Here is a 22,084-nt window from a genome sequence, read left to right as displayed (position 1 = left end):
ACTGCCTTCGGCTCAGGTCATGATCCTGGAGTCCCGGGATCGAGGCCCGCATTGGGCTCCCTGCTCGGCAGGGAGTCTGCTTCTCCCTTTGACCCTCCTCCCTCTCATGCTCTCTGTCTCTCATTCTCTCTCTCTCAAATAAATAAATAAAATCTTAAAAAAAAAAAAAAGAGTTGTGGGACAATTACAGTAGGTGCAACACATGTGTAATGGGAATATTAGAAGGCAGAAGAAAACGAGAAAGGAACAGAAAAAATATTTAGAGCAATAATAGTTGAGAAATTTCTAAAATTAATGACAGACGCTAAATCAAGGATCTAGGAATCTCAGAGAACACAAGGCAGGAAAAATAGCCAAAACTCTACACCCAGGCAAGTTGTATTCAAACTGCAGAAAATCAGACCAGAAAAAAATATTCAAAGAAGCCAGTGGAATAAAACTACCCTGCCTATAGGGAAGCAAGGAGAAGAATTACATTGACTTCTCTGGAAACCACACAAACAAGAAGAGAGTGGAGTAAGTGTTAAAAGGAAAAATGACCAATCAAAAATTTGGTATACAGTGAAATTATCCCTTCAAAAGTGAAGAAATAAAGACTTGCTTACACAAAGATTAAGGGAATCTGTCACCAGTAAGCCTGACTTGCAAGAAATGTTAAAAGAAGTTCTGCAGAGAGAAGGATGAGGAGATAGTCCAGAAACTCAGATCAGAAGATTGCAGGAAAAAGGAATAAATGAAGATAAAATAAAATCTTTTATTTTTCTTATTCTTAGATGACCTAACAGATAACTATTCAAAGTAATAATTGCTACAATGTATTCAGTAAGTACAGTTTAGGATAAGTGAAATACCTGACAGTGCTGTTATAAGGGATAGGAGGGAAGAATTAATTAGTAACATTCTCTTATAAGGTACCTGGCATTACCTGTGAAGTGTTATAGTGTTCTTTGAAGGTGGACTTGGATTACTTCTAAATGTATACTGCAAACTCTAGGGCAACTACTAAAAACAGTAAAAAATGAAGTATAACCGATATGCTAATAGAGAAAATGAAATCACAGAAATACCCAATTAACACCAGAGAAGACAGAGAAGACAAAAAAGGAAACAAAGAACAAAGGCAATGAATAGAAAACAGTAACAAATATAGTAGATACTAATCCAGCTCTATCAGTAATCTTTCTAGATATCAGTAGACTTAATATACCAATGAAGGGGCGCCTGGGTGGCTCAGTCGGTTAAGCGTCTGCCTTCGGCTCAGGTCATGATCCCAGGGTCCTGGGATCAAGCCGCACATCGGGCTCCCTGCTCAGCAGGGAGTCTGCTTCCCCTCCCTCTGTGTCTTCCCTGGCTCGCTCGTGTGCACTCTCTCAAATAAATAAATCAAATCTTAAAAAAAAAAACTTAAAAAAAAAAAAACCAATGAAAACAGAAACAATCGCAGTAGATAAAATACAAGACCCAGCTATACGTTGTCTTTGAGAAAAACACCTTAAATATAAAGACATAGATTAAAAGTAAAGGGATGGAGACAGATACACCATGCATGCTAACATTAATAAACAGAAAGCTGGAGTAGCTATACTAATTTCAGAGAGAGCAGATGTCAGAGCAATGAAAATTATCAGGCATAAAAACGGGCATTAGGTAACGATAAAAGATCAATTTTCCAAAAAGACATAACAATCCGTAACGCGTATGTGCCTAACAACAGAGCATCAAAATAGTGAGGCAAAAATTGATAGAACTGCAAGGAGAACAGATGAATTCACCATTCTAGTTGGAGATTGCTACACCTCTCTATCAGTAATTGACAGACCCAACAGGCAAAAAATCAGTAAGGGCATGATTGACTTGAACAACAGCACGAATCAACTGGATCGAATTAACATTTATGGAATACTTCATCTAACAACAGCAGACAATACATTCTTTTCAAGCTCACATAGAACATTCACCAAAACAGACCATTCTGGGCCATAAAAAAAACAAAACAAAACAAAACAAAAAAACACATCTTTATCAAATTAAAAAACCAACCAAACAAACAAAGAAATCATACAAAGTATGTACTCCAACCACAATGGAATTAAACTAGTAATCAATAACAGAAAGATAGCTGGAAAGCCCCCAAACACTTGGAAATTAAACAACACATATTAAAATAACACATTAATCAAAGAAGAAATCTTAAAAGAAATTTAAAAATATTTTGAACTAAAAGAAAATGAAAACACAATTTATCAAAATTGTGGGGTACAGCAAAAGCAGTGCTTAGAGGTAAATTTATAGGATTAAATGCATATGTTAGAAAAGAAGATCTAAAATCAAGAATTTTAGTTTCCACCTTAGAAAACTAGAAAAAAAAGGAAAAATTAAATCCAAAGCAGAAGAAAAAAGTAATCAGAGCAGGCAAAACAAACAAACAAAAAAAAAACAAGAAAAAATTGCCTGCCTAATTAAGACAAAAAAAGAAAAAAATTGCATAATTTAGATACAAAAATAATAATAGAGCAGATATCAATGAAATTGAAAATAGAACATCAATGAAACAAAAAGCTGAATCTTTGAAAAGGTCAATAAAAACCCATAAGCCCCTACCAGGCTACCTAAGAAAAAAAGGGAAAGGACACAAAATACTAATATCAGAAATTAAAGAGAGAACATCAGTATAGATCCCATGAATTAAAGGGATAATAAGGGAATACTATGAACAACTCTGTGCCCACAAATTTGATAACCTAGATGAAATGGACCAATTCCTTGAAAGACATACTCTACCAAAACTCACACAGGAGTATGAGATAAGAAATTGAATCAATAATTAATAGCTTTCCTAAACAGAAAGCACCAGGACCAGATGATTTCCACTGGTGAATTCTACCAAATATTTAAGGAAGAAATTATACCAATTCTCCACAAACTCTTTCAGAGGAAAGAAGCAGAATGAATACTTCCTAATCCCTTCTATGAGGCCAGCATTAGCTGAATATCAAAACCAGAGAGATACACTATAAGAAAACTATAGAGCAGTATCTCTTATTAACATAGATGTAAAAATCCTCAACAAAATATTAGCAAATCAAATCCAAAACAAGTATAAAAAGAATTATTTACCATGACCAAGTGGGATTTAACCCAGGTATGCAAGGCTGGTTCAACATTCAAAAATCAATTAATGAATCTATCACATGAACAGAGTAAAAAGAAAAATCACATGATCTTATCATAAAAATAGAAAAAGTATTTGATAAAATCCAACACCCATTCATAATAGCAACTTTCTGCAAACTAGAAATAGAGGGCAACTTTCTCAACTTGACAAAAGACATCTACAAAAAACCTACAGCTAACATACTTAATGGTGAGAAACTAGATAAATGCTTTCTCACTAAGATCAGGAACAAGGCAAGAATTTCTCCTGTCACCACTCCTACTCAACATTGTACTAGAAGTCCTAGCTAATGCGATAAAACAAGAAAATGAAATAAAATGTATACAGCTTGGGAAGGAAGAAATGAAACAGTCCTTGTACATAGATGACAGCATTGTCTAGTCAGAAAATGCCAAAAAATCAACAACAAAAAACCCTCCTGTAACTAATACATGATTATAGCAAGGTTGCAGGATATACAAGGTCAATATATAAGTCAACTGCTTTCCTATGTACCAGAAATTTGTAAGTGGAATTTGAAATTAAAAAAAACACAATACCACTTACATTAGCATCCTCCAAAATGAAATAACTTAGGCATAAATCTAACAAGATATGCAGAAGATCTATATAAGGAACTCTATAAAACTTTGATTTAAAAAAATCAAAGAAGATCTAAATAGAGATATGCCATGTACATGGATAGGACGACATGATACTGTCAAGATGTCATTTTTTCCCAACTTGATCTATAGATTCAAAGAAATTCTAATCAAAATCCCTGCAAGTTATTTTGTGGCTATTGACAAATCGATTTTAAAGTTTATGTGGAAAGGCAAAAGGCCCAGACAGCCAACACAATATTGAAGAACAAGTTGGAGGACTGGCATTACACAACATCAAGACTTACTATAAAAGCTACTATAATCAGAACAGTGTGATATAGATAAATAGGTCAATGGAACGGAAGAGAGAGCCCAGAAATGGAGCCAAGCAAATATACTGTTAAATGATCATTGACAAAGGAGCAAAGACAATTCAATTAAGAAAGGATAGACTTTTCAATAAATGCTGATGGAACTGGACATCAACATGCAAAAATGAATCTAAACACCGAACTTACACCTTTCATAAAAGTTAACTCAAAATGGATCATACACATCAATGTAAAACATAAAACTATAATATCCCTAGAAGGTAACAGGAGAATAGCTAGGTGACCTTGGGTGCCGATGACCTCTTAGACACAACACCAAAAGCATGATCCATGAAAGAAATAAAATGATAAACTGGACAAAATTTAAAAACTTCTCTGCAAAAGACACAGTTGACAGAATGAAAAGACAAGCCAAAGATTGAGTGAATATCTTTGTGAAACACTTAAGTGATAAAAGTTATCCAACATACATAACAAACTCTTGAAACTCAATTAAGAAAATGGGGGGGAAAACTCAGAAAGAAAGAACTAAAAAAACGATCAACCTGATTTTTAAAAAAATGGGCAAAAGATCTGGATATATACCTCACCCTAAAAGATATACAGATGGCAAATAAACATATGAAAAAATGTACATATGTAATTAGGGAATTACAAATGAAAAACCATAATGAAATACCATTACGCATCTATTAGAGTGGCCAAAACCCAAACTACTGACAACGCCAAATGATGGTGAGGCTATAGAGTAACAGAGCTGTCATCATTGCTGGTGGGAATACAAAATGGTACGAACTCTGTTTGAAGGCAGTTTGGTGGTTTCTTACAGAAGTAAACATACGCTCACATGTTCCAGCAATCACAAGGCCTTGGTATTTATCCAAATGAACTGAAAACTTCTGTCCACACAAAAACGGCATAGGAGTTTTACAGCAGCTTTATTCATAATTGCCAAAACTTGGAAGCGACCAAGATGTCCTTCAATAGGTGAACAGATAAATAAACTGTGGCACATTTGCACAATGGACTATTACTCAGCGATTGTAAAGACAGAGCTTTCAAGTCATGAAAAGACATGGAGGAATCTTAAATGCAAATTGCTAAGTGAAAGAAGCCAATCTGAAAAAGCTTGCATGCGGTATGGTTACAACTATATGACATTCTGGAAAAGGCAAAACTATGGAGACAGTAGTAAAAAGATTAGTGCTTGTCAGGGTTTTAGGTAGAGGGTAGACGTGATGAATAGATGGAAAACAGGGGATTTTGGGGGCAGTGAAACTATTCTTTATGATACTGTAATGATGGATACAGGTCATTATACATTTGTCAAACCCCAGAGACCATACAACACGAAGAACGAACCTGAATGTAAACTATGGACTTTAGTCAATAATAATGTATTAATATTGGCTCATCAATTTCAACAAATGTACCACACTAAAGCAAGATGTCAATAGGGGAAGCTCTGTGTGTGTGTGCGTGTGCATGTGTGTGTGTAAAGCATCTTGTGAGAAGTCTTGCTCCCACTGTTATTCACATCCACCCTGTTAACCATTTTTTAGTTTTGAGTATGCTTCAAGGGTTCTCTAGAAATAGCATGAATATGAACATATGTTATCTTCCCCCTTTTTGAGAAAAGGCAGCATATAATATTAGTCTGCCCTTAATGGCATGTTTTGGACATCGTTACCTATCAGTACAGAGCAAGCTATATTTTCTATAGAGATGTCCCATAATTTATTTAAGCAGTCCCCATAGCCACCTATGTTGTTTCCAATCTACTGTTTTTACATGCACATATGTCATTTTGAATGGATGCAAGCATATCTGCAGGAAATTCTTAGAAGTGGATGTCTAAAAGTATATGCATTTTTTACTTTGACAGGTATTGCCAAATTACTCTCTATAAGTGACAGTTTCAACAGCAATCAAAATCTGACAGTCATGGCTTAACAAAATGTTCTCAGCTTAGTACTATAGATAATCTATGACTCTTTACTTGTGGTGGGGGTGGGGCACAGGGGTGGTACCGGAAGGAGAATCACACGCACGAGTTACCATTGACTTCCCATATAGAAGAATTTAAAGTTTTATTACCCATATAGTCCTTACCCAGTTGAAATTCAGTCTTGGGCTTGATGGCTGGAAGTTTACACTGCCATTCATAAGTATTTGGATAGGATCTCACTGGTTTAGAAAGCCCAGATAAAAGTGTGAGAATCAACGTTTCATCCCATGGATTCTCAACAGTCAAGTCTTAAAAGGAATGGGAACAAATAAAGGAAATGAATTCAGTGCCCAAGAATTTTCCCAAAGAAACTACAGATAAAACAAGTGGAGACATTCATTAAATAAGCTATCAAAAGCCTTATCTTTAAAGGAAATAGAGCAATGATTCAAATAATAACCATTTGGAAAAATCAAAATGGCTAGTTCTGCATAGCTCATTGTTATTTTAGATCAACAAATTTAGATCAATATTTAGTTGTGACAAAGGAAATGAACTCCAAAAGCACCTGTTCCACTTGCCTGGAACTGCTAGATTCTGCCTTTAACATAATTATGTCTTAAAGGCCGACCTGGATATCAGTTACTTCTAACATTTCCCACAAAATACAATGACTTTCAATACTTATATTATCTATGAGCAGTTTGCATGCATGAGATGTACTTTGGGTTCACAAAAAAGATATCATTTCTAAACGGAAGAATAAAGTTTCTGTTCAATTTAGCATGCTATAAAAATTCTTTTAGTGGTAGTTATCAAAGACTAATCCAGCATGATTAACATTTACTTAGTGCTAAGTGTATGTAGGACCCTATTCTGAGTACTTTGTTTAGTACTTCACTTGGTCCTTATAAGAAGACTCTGCAGTAGGACCATCACCCCCACTTTATACAGAAGGAAAGAGAGCCACAGAGAACTGAAATGATCTTGGCCAACCAAGATCATGTGACTGCCTAAAAGTGGAGCTAAGATTAGAACCTAGTCAGTCTTCACAGTCTGTATTCTTAACCACAATGCAACACTATCCAAGACTGTTTTTGTGTAACCAGGGGAAAGGAGGTAAGCTCTGAGCCTGTTTATTTGGCTGTAAAATGGGGATACCAGTCTTAAATTCAATGCCTGCCACAGTAGGCCCTCCAGTTCTAACTCCCTCCTGCAACAGTAGTGATTTTGATACCTTCTAAAATTAAAACGAATTAATTTGCCCTTCAAGTGTGCTACTGTTATACCCCACTGTGATCCAGTTTGCAAGTTTTGTCTGAATTTGTGTTCTACTCAAAGACATTCAAGTCCCTGCTCTTTGAGCTTTCATGGAACAGCTTTTACCAGGCTATTGTCCTTATTCGGGGACACAATTAAGACTGAACATCTGTTCATACTTGAAGCATCGACATTCTCAAGTGAACTAGTCTGCATCCATTCTGCTCGGCGCCCAGCACTGGCGTCTGGTGGATCTTCCGCAATGGTGAAGTTAGTGTCTGTGAGTTTACAAGCCTTGAGGCTCTGCGCTACTTCACTGGTCAGCACACCACCTGCAGCAGGTTGGCTCCCATGGAGCAAGGATGCCGAAGATACGTCTGCTGGGAACGCCAGCTCTGGGGTTTTCTCTTGAATTGGACTGGATGTGTTAAAGGAATAGACAACAGGAAACAAAACACATGATTACAGGTCTATTGGATTTGATCACATAAAAGTACCACAAAACAGTTCCCTTTTCATTCTACGAAAGACATTTCAAAACTCCTTTACAAAGAGTTGATTACAGCATTTTCTTCAGACAAATATATGCAAATACACAGCCAGTACAGTATGCATAGAAATAAAATCAAAGACATGGAAATAGAGTCAACAAATAGGTGAGGGAACGCGATGGATATTCTTTAGTGGGAAACATGGGGAGGGGTGGGCTTATTTCCCCAAGATGTCATCAAGCTGGGGATCAAGACTGAATATTGAACTCTATTCCAAAATGGCTTCTTTTATAGCACTGAAACAGAGAATGTCATAATCCAAAACCTAACACCAGTATCTTTCTGTACACACACATATGGTTGATCTGTATTATTCACGGATCCCATATTTGTGAATTCTACGTGCTAAACTCATTCATAAGCCCCGAATCAATTTTCATGGTACTTTTGCAGACGTGCAGAATGGTGAAAACATTTAGTCACCCAACATACACATTCCCAGAAGTGGAATAAGGCAATGCTCTGCGTTGTCATGTCAGCTCTCACACTGTAAACCAGTATCCTTTCACAGTACATTTAGTAACATGTTTTTCTGTGTGTTTTTATGATTTCGCTGTTTAAAATGTTCCCCCAAGTGCAGTGCTAAAGTGTTGTCTAGTGTTCCTAAGTGCAAGAAGGCTGTGATGTGTCTTACAGAGAAAATATGTGTTAGATAAGCCGTGTTCAGGTATAAGTTGTAGTGCTGTTGGCCCTGAGTTCAATACCAATGAATCAACAATTATTTATTAAATAAGGTGTCTTTAAACAAAATGTTGTGAACTCACGGGAACCTAACTAGGAACAATGGTTCAGTGTTGGGTAATTCAGAGACTGCAGTGACTTTATACAAAAGGATGAGGGCAAATAGTAAGACCTGACTGTGTAGGTATCTCCACACACATAAACTCTCCTCCACCTTTACGCCCACATACACACAAACTCATGTATAAGTATGCATCGTTACAAAAATAAATCTGTATATGCAACTTCAGGCTGCATTCTTCCTTCTTGATAGGCATTTTTCCTAGTAGGAAGTTTTTTGAAAAGAAACTAGGTTTCGAATAATTTAAAGAAATGTTACAAAGATCATAGCAAATTCCCACACACTCCTCACCCAACTTCCTCGAACGTTACCATGTCATGGGACAGTGGCTCCTGTCAAAACCAATACGTCAACATTTGCTATCCTGACCTCCAAACTTCGTCTGGATTTCACCAGTTCTCCCAAAGGGCCCTTTATTTGCTCCCAGATCTAATCATGGATACCATATTGTATTCAACTGTCATGTCTCCTTACCCCCTTCTCATCTGTGATGGTCTCTTCGTGTTTCCTACCTCCCCAAGACCTTGTCAGTTTTGGGGACTACCGGCCAGGTATTTTATAGAGTGTCCCTCAGTTTGGGTTCCTTTGATATTTTCCTTATGATTACACTGTGAAGAATGTTCCAGAGGTCAAGTGCCCTTCTCAATGCATGACTACCATAAGCTGTCACTTGTGAAATTAACCTTGGTCATTTGGTGAAGGTGGTGTCTGCCATGGCCCTATCATGGATTTTAATCACTACCTACCATTTAATTCAGTGGATGTATGCTGGAATAGAATAATTCCCTGGTTCTTAGATATTAAAAATACTTCCAATGTTTTAATTAATTAATTTTCTGTTCAGCCATTTCATATAGGAGGAGGACACAAAAGGGTCCTCCCTCTTCAGATCATGGCAATTTTAATTTATCCCACAAGCATAGCCACCAAAATCTATTATTGGGAGAAACTGTGGTAGTCAAATGGGAGTATTTTCAATATTTGATATTACAACAAAACAGATATTAGGGGTATCCATGCACACAGAAAAAATTGCTTTCAAACCTACATAAATTGTTACTAGCAACTTGAGTACCCAAATTACTGTGGGTACATACATTATAAATAAAACGCTTTTCCCTTCTCCATGAGAATTTGAGTTTTGGTTAACTTTCTAGCTCCTATCCCCTGAAAACTGAAAGTTAACTGAGTATCACTGTCACCACTGCTTATGGTAAACAAAAGCCATGACTGGAACTGTATTCTAGACCGAGAGAATTAGAAATATATGCTGGGAATTCACAGTGTCAGGCTTCAGGTACGAGGATTCTCGTGATGGGCCTATTCCTTGTGGGGTCTCTGGAATCTAAATCTATAGTGTTGCAAGGACCACTGACATCCACGGAAATAAGGCTTCTAAGCTAGGGAAGCTTCTGTACCTTGGTCCTAAGTGTTTCCTTATAACTTGTCTCATGCAGGTCAAAGATGATAGTGTCTTGGATAGTTCTTTCCTTGGCAATGATTTTTGTCCTGTATATTTCTATGTTAATCTTATGCCAAGTGTGGCTTATGCCAGTCTTGTGGGTCAAAAGTTTAGTTGCATGTCGAAGATTCCTTGTGGGCAGTAATAGACTGTGCCTATTGGGCAGAATTTTAAATTAAAAGGCAAGATCTGCTCATCTGCATTGATTTTATTATTAAGGAGTTAAGTTATTTTCTCCATGTTTATTCATTTTTTTTCTTTTGTAAATTCTGCTCATGTCTTTCATCCAATTTATTTACTGGGGTCTTAATTTAAGAAGAGGTTTTAATGACAAGAGGCAGTACAACATAGTGGTGAGAGCAAGGCTTCTGAAATATGGGTTGAAATTACAATGCTACAAATTAGAAGTTGTATGACTTTAGGTCATTTCTTTAACTCTCTAGACCTGGTTTCCTCATCTGTAATGGTGGAAAAGAATAGTTCCTACAACTAAATCTACTGTGAGGACTAATTATAGGATATAGTACATAAAAAGTATCAGCATTACAATGGAATATAATAAAATACTCAAAAGATTACAGCTACTTTCAGTGTCTGTTACATTTACCAGACTATTCAAATAGGGTGGAATTTTACTTCTGCAAAGCACACATGTATGCTACATATGCATTTTGTACCAACACCTAAGAGGCTTAAACATTCTATTGTCCTCCTCTTAAAAGAAAGTGATTGCTTTTCTCAATTAGAATGGGTATATGGAAACAAATATGTGTTTGCTCAGTTCTACAATAGTCTTTACACTAGGTCAGGGTCTTTGGCTGGTAAGAGTAAGTGCAGTTCTGCTCTCAAAATGAGTAGAAGTCAGTCACAGGAACTACTCCCACAGATACTCTCTGCTACCCCAGCTGCTTCTCTCACTGCCCTGATGGATCCAATGTTTAGGCTTATCACTGTATGTGTATCTATAGAGAGTAGCTTCTGGCTTATACCTGCAAGTCAATAAAATCTCACAATACCTGAACTTTCTGTCTTTTGAGGGTTCTGCCATGTTTTCTTCACAAGAATCCAGAGTCACATGGGTGCACTCTTTTGCAACCACATTTTCTGAAATATGTAGAAAATTAGAAACAGACATAATGCATGCATATGATTTCATGTGGTTATGAAGTCCATAATTCCTTTTTACACTGACTTTCATTATAATTTCAAAATGGTGTTCCATGGTAAAATGTTCCATAATATTTTTAAAATAGGAAAAAACATCACTAAAAATTTTTTTTTTTACTACTAATATTTGTGAGCATTTCAACTTTACACATCCAATCCTTCAAGAGAAAAAGGTCCAAAGGGTGGCAGGTCTGAGCAGCCCATGGAGGTTCTGGTACGGGCAGAGGGCACACCCTGCTTTAGGAGAACCTGAGGACAAGGACATGAAGAGTAAAACACTGCAACGCTTCTAGAGGGCAGAGATTTGGGTGTCTTTCCATCTGACTGCTTTATTTAGTCAGTTAGTGTTTAGTTGATTCGACTGATTTAGAGCGTTTACATCTGGAAGATACCTGGCAATACTTACCATCACTCCCTTTAAGTAAAAACAAACAAATAAAAACTATCTACAGAAAGACAAACTAGATAGGCAGATGTGAAGTATATATTACACACACACACACACACACACACACACACACACACACTACTATAAATACCCAAGTCTTACACTGGACTAAATTTTATCAGATATTGCATCACCAAACAGGTGCTAATACTTTTTAGAACTAGAACATTAGCTTCTATTTATCCAACCAAAGTGCAAATACTCCAAAAACAGCCGATATTGACTCTGAAAGGCGCCAACTGAATAAACTCGTTTTCCCAAACGGAAACACTTTAACATTTTTTTGTTAAAGTGGCAAGCTTGTGATGGCACCTGGCAATTGTCCAAATTTCAACTGAACTCTCCTTAAAAATCCAGAAGAGAAAGGTAATATACTGGGTTAGTACTCTAAAAAATTTTTTTTACTCCTTAGTTAAAAGTTTTTAGGTCTATGGGCTCAGACTTCATATTAAAATACGCTTCCACCTGGGGGAGTGAAATGCTTTGACAGTTCTTTCATTGCATTGCTTTGGGGAGCAATTACTATTTTTATGAAAAGTGTCAGCAGTGACAGAGTTTGGCTAGTAAAAAACTCATCAAAATGGTAAAGTGGTCCTTTACTGTCAATATATTTTGTAGGTTGGTACTTAATAGGGAATAATTAATTATTTGGGCTTAATGACAATGTCATATGTTAAGGTTAATTCAGATAAAGATCTTTGATATAGGAGTGTTATGTTTAGGGGAAATAAGAACTATCTGCACATTTTACCATTATTCTCTTGAAGTCAGTCGTTAAAAAAAATAAGAAAATATGATTTTCCTGAGTGTAGTACTTGGCTACAACTCTAAAGTAATAAAATTTATATATTTAGCATTCAAGCAACTTAACCTGTCTGTCTTGGCCATTTTGTTTGTAGTAAACATAACATCAACCTATATCCTGTACAAATGGGTTGGACTTGGCATATCTGCCTTTAAGTGTTTCTATAGGTTTTTCTCCTGTTCTACCTCTAATCTATGTTTCTAAGTTTCTAAAATGCACAGACTTTCAGAAAACAGTATGCCAAAAGAAGAAATCATATAGGTAACAATACAGTGAATGGATTTTAAGTTTCCTCTGGATGATCTTTAAACTTCCATTTAGAATTTCCAAGAAAACTGTAATCCTGAAAGAACTGAGTTAGCAGAAGACAAGACACTCGAGTGGTGTGACACACACCTTTATCCTCCAGAGCAGGACCTGCATCCGCGGGTGGTCTGTGGAAAGGTGTGGACGCGAGCTGTGCGGCAGCCGTGAAGTGTCCTGGGCTTTTTGGACTGGGTGCCAGAGTTCTGTTGCAGCGGACACCCCAGATGGTTGAGTCATCCAAAAACTCTTCGGCGTGAGGTACTTCCTACAACAAAAGCTGAACTGAAAAAAAAGCAACAATCTCCCCGTTTTGTCATTTAACTCATTGATACTGCTTAAGATTCAAAAAACTGAGGAATCAAAGAGGAAATAGATGTCATCCCTGGCTAACACCCCTGGGTTCTCTGTTCCTCTCCCCAGAAGCGGGACACTTCATCTTTAACATACCCCAGTGCAGGCACACTGTATCCAAGGGTCGCATTTTATTTTCCAATTTTTACTTTTTTTTTTAATTTGAAAAGTCTAGATTTATAGACAAGTTACGAAGATTGTACAGAGTTCCCATGTGCATGTCATCAAACTCCCTCTGATGTTAACATCTTATAGAATCCTGGTGCATTTATAAAAACTAAACAATCCTACTAACTCTAGATGCTACTTGGATTTCATCCTTTCCCCACTCATGTCCCTTCTCTGTTTCAGGCTCCAGTCCAGGATGCCATGTGATTTAGTTGTCACATCTCGATGGGTCTCCTCTGACCTGTGCCAGTTGATTGGTCTGTCCCAGTCCTTCTTACACGGACATTTTTGAATACTGGTCAGAAGCTGTGTGGAATGTCTCTCCCATTTGGGTTTAAATTTGGTCTTTTCTCATGTATAGACCGGAGTTACAGATTTCAGGGAAGAATATCGGGTAAAGCACCATTAGGGGATACACAATATCAAAACAACTTATTACTGGTAAGGTTAAGCAATCACTTGGTGAAGGTGGTGTCTGCCAGGTTTCTCCTCTGTAAGGAACTATTTTTCCCTTTCCTGACCTTAATTTGTCAGAGGCAGGTCATGGTCTAGCCTACACTCAAAGGTAAACTAAGATCTACCTCCTGGAGGGAAGGTTATCAAAGAATTTGTGGACAGATGTTAAAATAACCACAATCATCTGGGGAGATACTGCAAGGCTATACAAATGTCCTGTTTCTGCTTAAAGTTTCACTTGCTAATTTTAGTATTCCCTGTGGAGCTTACCTAGAACAATGATTACTGTGGTGTTCCAATGGCGATTTTCTATTATCAGTCATTCCTTCCACATTTATTACCTGCAATTCTTCTGTAAGGAAGGTTTATTTTGTCCTCTCTCCCATTTGTTTATATCGATAAGGATATTTATTTTATTTCTTGGGTTATGATCCAATACTACCTTATGCTACTTATTTTCTTGCTCGAATTGTGCCAGGTTTGGCCATGGGCTTATTCAGCTTTGGCTCCTGAGTTCGTTTGTTATGCCATCTTTTTTTTTTTTTAAAGCACTTCCTTACTTTCTGGCACCACAAGATGCTCTAGGCTCACTTATATTTTCCTTCTTTAGCCCCAGAATTAGCTATTTCTCCAAAAATGCAGTGGTCAAGTTTTAGAGTCTGTACACAAAGACAGAAACTGCTGAGTCAGAATTAGGCTTGGCAAAACCCTTCAGTTGCCAATAAAATGCCACCCATGGTTTTTATATATAGTGCAGCACAGGTTTTACATATCCACCCTATCTCTTCCAACACTGGAAGAAAAACTGGCTGGTTGTTTCTTCGGGTGGATGCAGGATAAAGCAACTGGCTTGTGCATAGGGACAGGATGCAAAAAATTCATCATAGCTTTTTTGTTCAAAACGTCTCTTGTTGAATAGTTGAGTGAAATCCATCTATTAATTGATGCACTGTATCTGAAATCCAGTCCATTATTTGGAAGTTTTTTTTTTTTTTTTTAAAGATTTTATTTATTTATTTGACAGAGAGACACAGCGAGAGAGGGAACATAAGCAGGGGGAGTGGGGGAGGGAGAAGCAGGCTTCCCGCCGAGCAGGGAGCCCGATGTGGGACTCGATCCCAGGATCCTGGGATCATGACCTGAGCCGAAGGCAGACGCTTAACGAATGAGCCACCCAGGCGCCCTATTTGGAAGTTTTTGAGAAGGTCAAGAAGTTCATCAGAAGGATTAGAGAGCTGAATGGTAATTTATTCAGAAGAATCCACCGTGGAACTAAAGCTAGGCGCCAGGCTTTAGCTCAGCTCTGCAGCACTACTCTCTGACCATCCCAGCCATAGGGCCAGGCCAGGGTGAGTGGAGAGAAAGCACACCACACGGTAACACTCAGGGCTAGAGTAGAAGATGCATATGGGCTGGACACAACGGCTGCTATGACGGAGAATGCTGTGAGTCCGCCAACTGCTGAGTTATACTGACGACGGACCAGTCCACTTTAACTCAGACTTGGTGGGTTTTCTAACATTCCATTGTAGGCCTTGCTTCTTGGGTCTAGGAAAATATATCCCCCACTCGTTCCTCCCACCACGGCTCTTTGAGGGCCAGGATCCTATCACTGTTTAGCTTCTGCATCTATCACAGTGCGTGATACATAATAGGTACTTGAATAATTGTAGAATAATGTTCCCCAAAACCCACTCTCCATATAACGTTGTATTTTTCAGCACAGTTTTATATATATTATCTCATTTGATTGGCATATCACTTGGTAAAATGAAGAGGAACGAGTTGTAAGACCCATTTCATGGATGAAGCAATGATTTACTTACATTGGGTTTTGAAGGAAATCTGCTTATAGAGCGTTCTCCAAAGGTCCTGGCTCCTGCGGGTTTATTTTTAGGCTGTGGTAATCTAAGGAAAGATTTGTAAAATTATAAATTGTAAAATATGCTAAAGGAAATACTACCACTTAAGTGAGACTGTTAGAAATATTCTTCACTTATCCTATTTAATTAACATTTACATAAACATTCCTTACTTTTACAGTAGTTGTAGGAAAACTGAGTGCAAATGGAATTACCTTGACTATATATATAAAAATAAATTTACAGTAACTTAAGAGAGGGTGAAAAAACATAAAATCTCTACTACACTGAGTTATAAATTTTAGGAATAAAAAAAGAGGTAGGGCCATGGCCAATAGAATACCATGGATGACATACATTTTATTTCTTATCTCTAGGACTAGGTTTAGCTATGGAATTTCCCTCTGAGAGCTGATCAGACTGTTTCCTTTCTACTTCAATATGAATCTCTTCTACACCATGATACTCTTTAATTCACAGTGACACCTCTCTTTCCATGGTTTAAACTGTAAACTGAAAATTCCTGGGGCTACCCACTCTACTCCCACATCTGGCTCCCTAATGTAACGTCTTTCAGCTTAAAACATCTCTCTGCAACATGACCCGATATAAGTCACTTCCTTTTCTGTAGCAATCCTGCAAATATAAACAGACCTGTACAGATACCTGTACTGGTAAACTCATTCACACCTAATGCAATTTCAAATTTATAGAATCCCTCATTTCTCTCATCATTTGTAACCACACTGTTTTCCCGGCAACACATGCTTTTGCCATGGGAGGTCCACTTTCCTGTAACTTGTGTGTAATAATGCAGGTCTAGAGGAGAACTTGAGCAACAATCTTCCCGTCACGTGGTTAAAATCCTCCCCAGCAGCAGAGCTCGTGCCGGGACCCAGACCATTTAGTCAGCAGGCCACATTGTCTCCCCACCTTGAGTCCCAGAGGAAGCTCTGCAGCATTTCGTGTCACTGGGAGAACAAATATCTCCCCTGACCCACTGTATCTCTTTTCCTCCAACACTGGAGGAAAAACTGGCTGGCTGTTTCTTCAGGTGGACACGGGATAAAGCAATAACTCAATGTGTCTTTACCCGTAATTTTCTTTGTTTCCATCTTCGAACACAGGAAAAGCAGATGACAAAGAAGAGATGATCTTATTGACTCCCCAAGCCCCAGAAGACCTTGCATTTTCTGCATTGGAGTAGAAAGTAGCATTTTATTAGTGTATTAGGAAAAAACACTATACTTGATGCTAAACTTCACCTACAAATAAGAAAATGAAATAACAGCTTACAGAAAAAAACGGATACATTTTTCAAATGCAAAATGCATTACCAGTAGAGAAATCAGAGTAATTTAAAAGGCACACAAATAAGTCACTTTGTAGTGTGACGAAATGACCTAACCATGGTCATAGGGTTTAACACTTAAGCCTCTAGGTCTTGAGTTCCTGCCACATGCAAAGCGCAGTGTTCATCATTCTCCTAAAACACTGGTCTTGTCACCTCACTGAAAAAAGCTCTCTGTGGCCTTGTTTCCCGTTTCCTATAAGAAAAAATTAACCTGTTAACTTTATATTCCAAGGCCTCCTGAGTCTAATGATCCTATTTATCTTTATCATGATTTCTCTGGCTTCCAGCATAAAACCCAAGACTGTAAACAAATGTGGGCTCTAACACTCCACCCATGCCATTCCTCAACTGGGCAAGGCTCAAGTCACACCTCAAGTGTTCAGGTTTTCCTGGCCATCCCTTACTCACCAGGACTTTGTCCTTCTGTAGCACTTATTTTTAAGAAACAAATCTATGACATATACTGAGTACCTTTTCCAACACTGTTGTATTTTTTATTTCACTACCTTTCTGGGACAAGCTAACCAAGGGAAGGGCAACTTCTTGTATAATCCTTGATATTTCCTATAGCAACCACCCACAATTCCTGCACTTAGTAGTGTTTAAATAAATGATTACTTTGAAACTGGGCCTCAAACGCATCTTCATTTTGATCTAGAGATGGCCATTCATCTTTGTCGTCAGAAATATCAGGAAGTGTAGGAGCCTGAAACATATTCATGATGAAACCTTAGAAGAATAAAAAGAGTCACTGTAAACATGATTGCAAAAGCACTTTCATTAATTTGTTGCCAGATGCTACACATTCAAACCAAAGGCTTTACCTAGGGCTTCCTTTGTGTGCACAGTGGGTGACGGCTGCACCCTGGATGGGGTCGCCTGAACCATTCCCAGCGACGTGTTTGGAGTCGTGTGAAAAGAACCTGTGTTAACAACCTTATGTGTTTCAGACCCTATAAAAGAAATGGGGCAAAATGCATTACCAGTAGAGGAATCAGAATAATTTAAAAGGCACACAAATTAAGAAAATTACAATTAGAACATTTTGTTATTGCTGATAATTATCACTAAGGACTTCTGTTATTACAGTGCTTGCATCACTTTCATTCTTATTTTTATAATAGTCCCATGAGGTAGCTAAGGTAGAATTATCCTCTTATGGAAAAGGAAATCAAAGTTCAAAGAGATTAAGTGGCTTAGTCTAAGATCATTATCAAATTAGCAAGTGGTCATAAATAGCACCCTTCACTCCACTATATCCCAAAAAACACGTTAATAGTCACACCATGAATCTTAAGACTGGCTTTCCATCTTACTCAGCTGGAATCCAGACAATGGCATCCAAGGCCCCACAAAACCTGGGCCCTGTTCACTCAGACCTCATCTTCCTCCTTCTCCAATTCACTCTAGCCACCTGGGCCTCTTTGCTGTGCTTAAAGAAGCCATCAGGGATAGTCCCCTCGGGGCTCTGCAGCTGCTCTTCCCTTCACCTGAAACAGGTTGTCCAAGCTAATTGTATGGGCACCTCCTGCCTTTGAGACTTTATCCAAAATATCACTTTCCTTGGGAGCACCTTTCCTGGTCACCTCTGAAACTTCAATCCCCTTACCCCCAACACTTTCGTTCCCTCTCTGCTCGGATGGGGGTTTTGTCCTTTCTGTTCCTGACTGCATCCCTAACTGCCTCGAATGGTGCCTGGCGTCTAGCAAGCGTGCAGGAAGTATTGGTTAAATGCAGGGGTTGCTGGTGGATTCAAGCAGCTTGGCTCCCCACTAAACTGTCATTGGAGAGAGTGCCAAAGTCACACAGGGGGAGTGAATGCATATTCGATGTATCTTATTTTGTTCATAAAACTTACCTTCAACACAAATGCCTCTAACAAAGTAGTACCTAAGAGAACTACAATACTCCTAGTTCAACTTTTAATTCCCTTTCCTACCTCATAATGCATTAAAGATGACTCTTGTTTTTGATAAAGCTGCTGAGAAATTTAATAAAAAAGGTTTCAAAAATCAAGTTTCCAAAGGATTCTAATTACTAGGATGTGACCGGGAAGTGGATTTCTACCTTTACTTGAGATGGTCTGGGGCTTATCTAACCCCTAAATTCTAAGAATAGAAAAGCAAACACCCACGTTCACCCAAGTCTTCATGAGCCATGGCCACCAAACAGATCTCTCAGTGACCTGCAGGAGTCTGGGCAAGCAGGTCAGAAACAAATTACTTATAATTAAACATCACCTTCTTTCATCTCGGCTCCACTCTGTGGCTTGAATTCATGAGTACTCTTAGTCACACATCTGAAAGAGAAATCTCTTGAGACACACTAACTCTCCAAAATGAATAGTAAAACAGTCAGCAATTACAAGCCTATTCTTAAAATACAGATGGAAGTGCTTAGGTCTATAGTGTAAGTAAATACAACATTTTATTTTTTCTTTCATTTCCTTTTGAGGTAAAGGCCAGCTACTACATGTTGGCTTGACGCAGCAGGCCTGTATTTTAACATCATGATGATCATTCCTATGTGCGGTAGGGCAGGATAATGGCCTCTAAGTCAGGTGACCCCACTTATTACACAGGCTCAAGGACTCACACCCAGGTCCAGGCCTGGGTGCCCAATGCAGCTAGCCAGTCATGTTATGGGAAGTACTGGTGTGTTTTAGCTGCTTGGGCCACCTCTGGTTTGATGAGTCAAGAGCCACAGAGCATGGTTCTTCAGACTTGAAGGGTTATCAAGAAATTTTAAAAATGGCACATAAGATATTTATATCATAGTTGTTTTTTTTTTTAAGTCCAGTCATGACAGTGGACCTCATCTGTCAATTTAACATTACTAGAATTCCCTCAGCAGGGACCATGTTAGGATGTAAAGTAAAAAGTACAACCACTTAATTTTACAAATCCCCACCCAACTGTCTTAAAAACATGAGTTTTTCTTTGAGATTCCAGACAAAGGCACCTTTTCTCTGCCATGGTAAGCTTTCCCAGCTAGTGAGAGTACCAAGGGGGTCCATTTGGTCCCTTGCCTGGGCCAGGGTCAGGGTCCCTCTGAGGTGCTTCGGACCGAGATCTAAATGTTCACTGGGTTAACGAGTTTCAGGGTTTTATAGGGACAGCTGTGTCTGGCTCCTCCACCCTCATGACTCCATCTCTGGGGGCGGTTGGAAACTCAGCATCTCTTTGGGCCTGTCACTGCTCTCTTGTTTTTATCATTTTATAATTGCAGTGAAGAACGAATGAAGTCATAGCCCCCAATGACACAACAGTTCTTTTTTTACATACACACAGGACGACACAGGACACGGGTCTGAATTATTATCCTAACCTGAGTGAAAAAGCATTTTCAATCTTATTTTCAGGAGAAATCATTGGTAAAAGTTAATCTTGGATATTGAGAAGAACCAGTACTCATGAACCATAATCTATGCTAAGGAGTTTAGCCCAAGGGGAGGGTGCGAGTTACACCAGAGCTCTCATTTTTTCTAACGGATCAATAAAATTGCTCTATGTAAAGAGAGCGTGCCAAAGTCACCGAAGATAAAAATTTAAACAAAGCAAGTTACTGTAGCATTAACTTTCGTTTCTGAAATCTAGGAAAACCCCTCAAAATTGGGGGAAAAAAACCTCCACAGCAGCAGACAGATACCATCTTGGCATATTGTGTAATGGATATTGAATCCCAAATTGCTCCTGATGAAGACAGAGGATTATGAGAACACATGTCAAGAAACTGTCTGGATGGTAATAATCACTCCATGTGTTCAGTCAAAGCCAGCAAGAAAGGCAATTTCAGTTCAATAGCTGTATATTTTCCAGTTACAAAAAAAGTGTTGCATTTCAGTATACTGAAAATTTTTAATTCAAGGGAGAAGTATGAAATGAAATAAATCCCCTAAAAGAAAAATAGAGATAAGTCTGAAAGATTTGGGGCTATTTTGGTAACTTGGTTTTTCAACAACACGCCCATCTAAAAATTATTTTAAAAAGAAGAATCCTTCATCTTTTACATACTGTTCTTGACACTGCAGAACATGTAAAGGAGCTGACGATGCCATTCATGTCACTGTCGTCTCTAGGACAACTTTTGCCTTACCTGTCATCTTTTCTGACCACTGTAAACATGGAGTCTGTCCCTGGCTGGGCTGCCAAAGGAAGAGGAGATACACTCTGGTTGATGGCCGGGGACACCAAAGCGGCAGTGACAGCATCTGCCATAGGAGGAACAACAGGAGTTGTCTCTCTGGGTTTCTCTCCCATATTCTTTGAGGTCTGATGATTGATGGCCAGAAGAGACGGAGTTCTCAGTTCCTGCTGGGAGCATACACTTGGCCCCATACACGCTGGATTAACCTTTCATGTTAAGCAAACAAACAAACAAAAAAACATACCACAGCCAATTAAGTCCAGAATATTACTAATTAGGTACTACAGCTTTTCAAAGAAAGGCATCTGTCTTCTTCAGTAGCTTCCTTTCCCCTTGAGGCATCCTCACCCCCCTTCAGGTATTCTGAAATAAACAGCCAACAACAATGAAGACCACTTTACCTGATGGATGCTTTTGTAGCTTCTTAACCACAGACAGAACTGGCAGCTCATACTCCTAACCACTGAAATAACCAGCCCCTACAGTTTTATCAGTATTTAAGATCTTATTTCTCTTAATTTTGAGAGAGGACCAAAAAATCAATGGCATCAAATGCTCATAATGGTATTCCTTCCATTAAAATACACCTGGTTGCCATTTTCTCTTGAATGAATAGGAAATGTGAATATAAATTGCAATAATAGCTGCCACAAAACACAGCTGACATGGGAAGGTTAACAAGCTCTTAACCTAAAACCTTTGTTTTTCTTTTTTCTTTTTAAAGATTTTATTTATTTATTTGAGACAGAGAGAATGAGAGACAGAGAGCATGAGAGGGAGGAGGGTCAGAGGGAGAAGCAGACTCCCTGCCGAGCAGGGAGCCCGATGCGGGACTCGATCCCGGGACTCCAGGATCATGACCTGAGCCGAAGGCAGTCGCTTAACCAACTGAGCCACCCAGGCGCCC

At 38.4% G+C, this 22,084-nt stretch overlaps 1 protein-coding gene and 1 non-coding gene across 2 annotated transcripts in view; both read right to left on the bottom strand.

Moving 5' to 3' along the window:
* Positions 1–22,084, bottom strand: part of BUB1 (BUB1 mitotic checkpoint serine/threonine kinase) — a 45,381-nt gene that overhangs the window by 5,704 nt on the left and 17,593 nt on the right. The window contains exons 10-19 of the mRNA XM_031039114.2: positions 21,127–21,383; positions 19,272–19,330; positions 17,856–17,984; positions 17,650–17,760; positions 16,771–16,870; positions 15,642–15,723; positions 12,931–13,105; positions 11,131–11,218; positions 7,479–7,717; positions 6,204–6,347 (exon numbers count right to left, since the gene is read on the bottom strand). Coding sequence (XP_030894974.1) covers positions 6,204–6,347; positions 7,479–7,717; positions 11,131–11,218; positions 12,931–13,105; positions 15,642–15,723; positions 16,771–16,870; positions 17,650–17,760; positions 17,856–17,984; positions 19,272–19,330; positions 21,127–21,383 — 1,384 coding nt within the window. The remainder of the gene's footprint in view (positions 1–6,203; positions 6,348–7,478; positions 7,718–11,130; positions 11,219–12,930; positions 13,106–15,641; positions 15,724–16,770; positions 16,871–17,649; positions 17,761–17,855; positions 17,985–19,271; positions 19,331–21,126; positions 21,384–22,084) is intronic.
* On the bottom strand, positions 9,483–9,622 carry LOC115944274 (small nucleolar RNA SNORA29). Its single transcript, XR_004078842.1, has one exon. It is a non-coding gene; the product is annotated as a small nucleolar RNA SNORA29 (small nucleolar RNA).

This window comes from Leptonychotes weddellii, chromosome 10 (genome assembly GCF_054177405.1).
Source record: "Leptonychotes weddellii isolate Sample4059 chromosome 10, ASM5417740v2, whole genome shotgun sequence".
NCBI classification, from domain to species: domain Eukaryota; kingdom Metazoa; phylum Chordata; class Mammalia; order Carnivora; family Phocidae; genus Leptonychotes; species Leptonychotes weddellii.
Note: the sequence above shows the minus strand (reverse complement) of the source record. Positions and strands in the feature narration are given on the sequence as shown.